The 8,429-nt window shown below is 47.4% G+C and overlaps 1 protein-coding gene across 1 annotated transcript; it reads right to left on the bottom strand.

The window, feature by feature from the left end:
• Positions 1-4,592: 4,592 nt before the first annotated feature.
• LOC101278009 (melanoma-associated antigen 10) lies at positions 4,593-5,342 on the bottom strand. The gene has a single exon (XM_004278742.3). The coding sequence runs from the start codon at positions 5,340-5,342 to the stop codon at positions 4,593-4,595; it is 750 nt and encodes a 249-aa protein (XP_004278790.3).
• Between the last annotated feature and the right edge of the window lie 3,087 nt (positions 5,343-8,429).

Here is an 8,429-nt window from a genome sequence, read left to right as displayed (position 1 = left end):
AAATTGTGATTGATTTTTATTTTTAGAATTTTTTTACAAGAATATATGAACTACTAGCTTTCTAAGTAAAATATTTAAGTAAGCTTAAAACCAGAAATAGGAGCTGTGTGTTAATCAGTTAAAGTAACTCCTTGCTGATGCAATAGACAAAACCTGAAATACAAGTGACTTAACACAATTGTTATTGTTGTTGTTCACATAAATTCTGATTTGGGTTGGCAGGGACTTTCTGCTTTCAGACGACTCAAGGATCCAGGCTGCTTCCATCTTGTAGCACCATTATCCCGACATAGGGTCTCCATGTTTGCTGCTGAATGGCATAGGAAGCATGGAAAGGGCATACTGGCTTCTGCTTAACAACAAGTGGACCACCCAGGAAGGTGAGGAAGACAAGATGTGGACGAGCACTTGTAGTCTATTCCATAAGCCACCAGTCTCTCCCATAAGCCGTCACCTAGTAAGTGCTCAATAAAAAGCAGCGATTATAATTTGATATGACAACAACTCTCTTCATTTCTTGAAGGGAGTTTCTGAGAAAATCAAATTTACCTTGAGATTCACCAACTTTTCAGGAACGAACCTACCATGTGACAAGTGCTTTCAAATATAGGACCACACCTAGTTGTCAAAGGATTCTGTAAATCTTAGCAAGGAGAAATCACCCTTCTTCACTCAATAGCACTTTTCTGCACTACTCTTTGCAATAATCTTTGTAATCTCAACAGACCGAAAATTTTCTCCTTCCTTGTGATACACAGTCAGTCTTTTAATTTATGAGTCTCTGCTACCTTATAGATGACTGAACATTCCCAAACACCTGTACAGGTGCCTCTTGGCACACTGCAAACCAGGATTTTTCCTCTGTGGCAGGTACGCAGACGAGGGGCAGTGGAAGGATGGTTGTTTTAGTCAGCTCAAACTGTTTTAATAAGATACCATCGACTTAGTGGTTTAAACAACAGGAATTTATTTCTCTTCTGGCATCTATGAAGTCCAAGATCAGGCTGCTGATAGACTCGGTGTCTGGGGAGGACCTTCTTCCTGGCTTGCAGACAGCCATTTTCTCGTTTTATTGTCACATGGCCAAGAGAGATCTCTAGCCTATTTCTCTTCTTATAAAGACACTAATCTCATCATGGAGACTCCACCATCATGACCATATCAAAACCTAATTACCTCCCAAAGGCTTTACTTCCTAATACTACTGCATTGGGGGTTATGTTTTCAACATATGAATTTGTGGGGGACACAAACATGCATTTCCTAACAATGATGTTTTTTTCATTTTTAAACAAACTAGCATGTCTGCTAAGGAACCATTTTCACCTCCTAGAAGGACTACAAAGATTTTAAGAATTTAGCCTCTGTAGCCTTTTGATTACACAGAGATTTCCACGGTCTTTCCTTATCTATCATTTATGAGGAAGGCTTTGGTTTTTAACCACATGGATAAGCACATCCATCTATGTATGTGTTCTGTGATCAATTTCAAAAAGACATCCCATTAAAATCCTACTACAAATATTAGGGTGGTTTCAAAAATAATGTATCTAACTTCAGAGTTATATCCCAACAACCAGTAGATTATGTGCCAAATCAGACTCTACCAACAAGCCCATTTGCAAAACACTTTGAGAGTTTGTTAAATACACCTAGGGGAAATGAACATGTATTAGCTTCCTAGGGCTATCTGGAGACCTTGAAGGAGAGTTCCATCTCGTGGCTCTCTTCAACCTTCCAGTGATCGCCAGCAACCCTCGGCATTCCTTGCCTTATAAATGCATCACTCCAATCTCTGCCTCCATTCTTCATATCCCCTTGTGTGTGTGTGTCAAATCTCCCTTTTTTCTTATATGTACACCATTCACTGTATTTATGGCCTACCCTAAATCCAAGATAATCTCAAGATTCCTAACATAATTACATCTGCAAAGACTATTTCCAAATAAGGTCACATACAGAGATACTGGAAATTAGGACTTGGATATATCTACCTGGATATATATATCTTAGATATATATATCTTGGGGGTCACCATTCAACTCACTACACATCAGTATAAACAACACTATCTATCTGAGCTTTCCAGTTTGAACTTTTAAGTTGAAGGGGCTGTTGCTATTAGGGCTCCAGAGTGACAGATGGATCAGCAGGGGACTTCTGCAGGGAGTAGGAATGTTCTATGTTAGGGGGAAGGTAGGCGCTTCTGGGCTGTCCACTGGGAGCAGGGCACAGCTTTCAAATGAGGAGACAGTGAGCAGCTGGCCAGCAGGCCAGGTTCCAGAGTTGGACAGGAGTGCACACTGGGGAAGATCAGGAGAAGCATGCTCTAAGTCAGGATATTGCTAGGACTGGACACAAGTGCAGCACCTGGGCAGAGTTAGCTATTAGGGTATCCTAGGTCTCTAAGCAGGAGGACCCTAGGTAAATAAAGCTCAGACAATCCCCAAATTATGTTTTATTCTCATTTCCCCTTCCTTCTTTATGCCTGCTTTTAGTACCATCACATGGTCCTTCTTTTTGTCACCTGAGAGATATTATACAGTACTGAGAAGAGAAATAGAAGACAGACCTGCCTTGGGCTAGGAGGAGTGGGAACAATGTGGGCCCTAGATGAATTCAGACCATGGTCTAGTCCCAGCCCTGTCACTTACTAGCAGTATAATCTTGGGGAAATTACTAACACTATGAGCCTTGGATGCATCCTCTGTAAAACGGGTTTGATAAGCCCTGTCTTGTAGGACTGCTGGAACGTATGCAAAGTAAGAAAAGCATCTAGCACAGTGCCTGGCATTTATTAGATCTTTAATGAATGGCAATTATTTCTAGTATTTTTTTGTCCCCAGACCTTACTGCCCTCTCCTCTGGGATTTTGTTTTTATCCAGGACGTCTCAAATAATACACAGTTCAATCAAATCAGGCAAAATGCAGCTTCACAAAACTCATTAAATTTTTCCTCTTAGAGGATAATTAATTTGGGGTACGGGTTAGTCTTCCACAGCTGATATAACTCAAAGCTCTTAGAATTTAAGTGAAAGACTAACTCCTTCCTTCTCTCCCAGGTATTCATCCATCTAAATACTGTTTTCATTCATTTCACTGCCACCAAAGCCTAGACCCTGCTTAGATTTGGCCTAATTACGCTCAAGATAACCTACCTTTAATGTGATTTTAACAGAGTTGGCTCTGGCTCTCTTAGGCCAGGGAAAGGAGTGCCAGCCTAATGGCTTCTGGGTACCAACTCAAGAGAGTATCACCCTATTCTCAAGAAATCACTGCAGATGATATGTATAGAGCACCTTCATGCACTGTATTAACTGCACTGGGACAAGAGTTCAGGGTACCTCTCATACCTGCCCCAGGTAGGGATTTCCCTCTGGTTTACTCCTGATCCAAACATAACTACTAAGCAATTTTCCATTCCAGGCTCTTCTCTCACCTATAAAACACACAGTCTGAGAGTCTGGCCCCTGCCACCACCCACAGCTGAATTTAAAATGAACTCCCATAGAAGGAATTGCCATTTCCCAAAGCCCCAGACTGCCTTAGCTCAGGGCATTTCCACTCGACTGCTCGCATCTGGAGTCCCACCTCCTCACTCTTCTTTTACTTGTTCTTTAGGTAATGGAGAACATCTCACCATCTTCCTGATATGATTGCTGCTCCTAACCTCTACCCTTCTATGGGTAGGGGTGTGTCTTGCTTACCCTAGAATTTCCATTATTAACACAGTGTTTCCAAAGAGAAAATATCCAGTTAATGTTTGATGAATGAGTCAGTGAGAAGTTTTTTTTATTTATTAAGATCACTCCTACTTTCTTGAATAAACGAAGCAAATCCAAGTATATATCCTTTAATTTTACTGAACAATAGACTAAAATGGTTAAGGGAATCAAAAAATTAAGATTTGTTAAGATTACTCCTACTTTCCTGAATAAGCCAAGCAAGTCCAGGTATATATTTTAATATTATGGAACAATACACTAAAGTAGTTAAGGGAATCCAAAAATGAACCAGCTTTTACATTTTTTTCTCTATTGTCTGAGTTCTTTCAAATTTCCAAGAAAATTCCTATTCCAATGTCATGTTATCTTGTTCCAGATCACAAAATAAGATGGAAGATTCCCCAACTTGCTTTGCAAAATATCAAAACTCGGGCTTCCCTGGTGGCGCAGTGGTTGAGAGTCCGCCTGCCGATGCAGGGGACACGGGTTCGTGCCCCCTGCATCGGCAGGCGGACTCTCAACCACTGCGCCACCAGGGAAGCCCCAAAACTCTTATTCTTAAATCTGATGTTTAGCAATAAATGTGACCAATATCATTTATAAACAGATTCTAAGGCTAATGAACCTATTAAAGGAAAAGCATTTGAAAAAAATACCAAAAGGAAAAAAAAAGATAAACTTTCAAGTCACCCATACAGAACAGGAACACAAAGTTGTTGCACAGTGTGTTCTTCCCAGCCTGACCCCGACCCTCCTCTACATAGAACCCTGCCTGCCCTCTCAAGCACGGAGTGAAGATTTGCACTCATTCTTCATTTGGGTCAGAAACTGCTGAGGAATGCTGCACAATGAACATGGCAATAGTACTATCCAAGGGGCCAACTGGGGCCCCGACTCTCTTCGTCATCTCTTAAAGCCTCCTCATACCAGTGTGAGAAGGAAATGCGGTCAGTTCCTTTGACCTTGACCAAAAATTCCAGAACTTTCACCTTGCTGATTTCAGCATAGGCCCTTGGACCCCACAGGAATTCGTACCGTGGAGGATCACTATTAGACACCTTCCGGTACTCCAGATAATTCTCCTGCACCCAGTCTCTGGTGATGAGCTTCCTGGGCTCCCCATAAATGAAGTGCTCCCTCCCAGCATACACGTTTATCGTATTCAAGAAATCCCAGATGTTTTCCTCAGGGGCGCAGTTGCCCTCTATGAAAATCACACCCAGGATGATTGCCAGGAGGCCATTTTTAGGCATGCTCTGGTCATCACTATGCATCTCATCATGGGTGAGGTCTAATGAGTTGACAAGGACATAGGAGTGGATTTTGGGGTCCACTTCCTTCACATCAATGCCAGAGATCACCTCTAGGCACTTAGAAGCTTTCTTGAAGATCACAGGGAATTGGTTTTTGTCCTTTTTGATGACAACTTTCAGCATTTCTGCCTTTGTGAAGGGCTCCTTCAGTCGATATTTGAGGACCATGAAATGCAACAAATCAGCCACCTTTTCATCCAGCAGGCCTCTGAACAAGGATTTGGTGTGTGCTGAGGCCTGGAGAGAGTGTGTGCCCTCTTCTCCTTGGATGCTGGAGCTTCCATCTGATGTGCTCCATGGCATGGCGGAGAAGGAGCTCTGAGGACTCTGGGGATGACCCAATGGCACAGTGGCAGGTTGCTCCTCCTCCTGCTGCTCCTCCTCCTCCTCCACCTCCTCCTGCTCCTCTGGGGTGCCCAGTGGCAGAGGAGAGAAAGGGGGGGAAGTTGAGGAGTAGGAGAAAGGTAAAGGGCAAGAGGAAACAGAGGCAGTCTCCTCCTCCTCCTCCTGCTCCTTCTTCTCCTCCTCCTCCATCTCCTCTGGGGTGCCCAGTAGCAGAGGAGAGGAAGGGGGGGAAGTTGAGGGGTAGGAGAAAATGAAAGAGCAAGAGGAAACAGAGGCAGTCTCCTCCTCCTCCTCCTCCTCAGCTGTGGGAACCTGCACTGTCAGCAGGTCTTGTATGTCACTTAGGGTCTGAAAGTCTGGCTCAAATGTGAGGCGCAGATGCTTTGGAGAGTGAAGCATGATGACTCTTGTTGGAGGCAGCAGGTAGAAGTGTAAGCAGGATGGTGGGAGATGGGATCCCAAGGACCTGGGGGAGAGAGACAGCGGGTCAGCAGCCTCAGCAGAGAAATGCACCCTTGGCAGCTCTGACAAAGGCTGGCTTACAGATCCCCTCTTTAGGGGGTGCTCTAGGGCCTCACAGGGCTCCTGTCTCCCTGGACAGTTTGTCCCCTAGGAACCTGTAGGAAGATGCGAGAAAGCTCCTCAGGGTACAGCCAACCAGTACAACCCGAGGCTTCCAGGGCTGACTGTGGGCAGGTGGGTCAGGCACTGGGGGGTCCTCGGCAGACATTCAGGGTGCACACCTCACCTTGTCTCCCAGTACTGTCTGGGCTTCCTCTGCTCTGCTGACCTGAGGACCTGTGCCTCACACCCAGGCCCTCACCTCAGGGCTCCTGAAGCCCCTGACAGGCGAGGAGGGGCCGAGTTCTGTGAGGTCCCCGCTGTTCTGGAGCGATGATCCCCTCCACGCTAAGGTTCTTACCTTTCCTCTAAAGAGGCTTGTGCCCTCTCCTCCTGCACCTCTGCTAGCCTAAGGCAAGACGTCACATTCCTTAAACAGATGAGAAGGAAGTGAAGGGGCAACACTTTCGACCACACCTGCCCAGAGCCTCCCGGGGGGAACAGAAAGAGCTGAATGAAGTTTGTGGGGTCCCCCTCTCTCCAAGCTGAGTGTTACCCTCATTCCTCACATTGATGCCTGGTACGTTCCAGGACTCCTCCCTCTGCTGTCCTGAGTCTGGCCCCTTCAGAACAAGCCCTCACCTCCCTGAGACCACCAAGAGGGAAGTGAGGGTACACCATATCTGACCACTGTGCCCAGGGCCTCCCGGAGCTGACAACAGGGGAAGGGCCGAGCTGGGTGTGCCTTCAGTCCTCGGGTGAGGGTGTGCCCTCAGGCCTCACTCAGGGTCCCTACCTTAAACTCTGGCAGAGTCTAGGACTCTTCCCTCTGCCGACCTGATGTGGCTTCCCCTCAGACTGCCACTTCCTCAGAACGAGGACCGCACCTCCCTGAGAACCCATGGACCAAAATGGGGCACCACATCTTACCACCCCTGCTATGTCCTCCCAGTGCCAAAAGCAAGAGCTGGTCCCCATGTGTCCTGTGGTGGGGCTATCCTCAGTCCTCCCTCATGTTATCCATCTTTACTCCTGACAGGGCCTAGGCTACCCCCTGCTGACTGGGCCTCACCTTTCGGAGACACCTCTCTCACCCCTGGAGAAAGTGAGGGCACACCTATGCAGCCAACCCTGCCTGAGTCTCTCCAGGCCGGAGGACAGGAGATAGCCAGACTCTATGGGGTCTCTTCTTTCTGGGGTTGGAAGTACCTTTGGTCCTCACCAAGGGTCCTTACCTTGACTCTGGTAGAGCTTGGGACTCTTCCTTCTTCTGACCTGATGTGACTCCTTCAGCTGACCTGTCTTCTCACTCACACCAAGGCCTTCACCTCCCTGAGACCCCTAAGGCAAAAGTGAAGAGACATCACATCCAGCCACCCCAGCCTGGGGTCTCCCATGGCTGACAGCAGGGGCTGGGTTCCCTCTGTTCTGGGATAAGGAGTTCCCTCTGTCTTCCCTCAATGTATTCTTTACTCCTGGAGGGCCTGGGACCACCTTATCTGGTGACCTGACATCACCCTTCTCAGGCCAAGGCTTTACCTCCCAGGGACACCTCCAGGCACCCCTTGCAGAGAGTGAGGGTACACCACGTCTGGGTATTCCTGCCCGGATCCTGCCAGGGTGCACAGTGGGGACAGGGTGGAATTTCTGTGAGACCCCTTCTGTCTGTGTTAGGGGGTAACCTTAGTCCTCCTTCAAGGCCTTTACCTTACCTTGACTCCTCAGATTCTGGGACTTCCCCCTTTGCTGGTGTCATCAGCTCAGACCAAAGCCTTCACCTCTCTGGGACACCCTAGACAAAGTAAAAAGACACCAAATCCAGCCACACCTGCCTGGGGTCTGTTCTAGCATAGGGAATGCACTCACTCCTCGTTCAAGGTATTCATCTGTACTCCTGGCAAGGCCTGTCCTACCCTCTGCTGACCTGCAGTTTTCTGCTGCAACCCAGCCCTTAGCTCCCTGAGACACTCCACCCCCTTGACTCCTGGTAGAGCTTGCAGCAGAAGCGAGAGTTCCTCCCACCTGCTCACTGCTACTCTGATCCTCCCAGCGCCGAGATCCTGTGGCATCCTTCTTTTCAGGGAAAGGGGCCCTTCAGGCCTCCCAATGGTCCTTCCCTTGACTTCTGATAGAGCCTGGGACTCCTCCCTCTACTGAACTCATTTGGCTCCCCCTCAGACCGACGCTGTGACCTCTCTGAGACCCTCCCCTCAGCAAAAGTCAGGAAACGCCACATCTGGCCAACCTTGCTTGTGGTCTCCTGGGGCTGACAAGAGGGGCAGGGCTGGGTTGGGGCCCCTTCTCTCTAAGATGGGTATTTTCAGGGCAGACAGAAGCCAAATCTACCTGGGAGGGAGGTCTTCTCAATCCTCCCTCACAGTCCTATCTATTACCCTGAGGTCCACCCCTCAGAAAAAGTCTCACCTCCCTGAGACTCCCAGAGTGGAAGTCAATAAATGCCACATTTGGCAACCCTGCTATGTG

This window comes from Orcinus orca, chromosome X (assembly GCF_937001465.1).
Source record: "Orcinus orca chromosome X, mOrcOrc1.1, whole genome shotgun sequence".
In the NCBI taxonomy this organism is placed as follows: Eukaryota; Metazoa; Chordata; class Mammalia; order Artiodactyla; family Delphinidae; genus Orcinus; species Orcinus orca.
The sequence above is the reverse complement of the archived record's forward strand: the minus strand, read 5'-3'. Positions and strand labels throughout refer to the sequence as shown.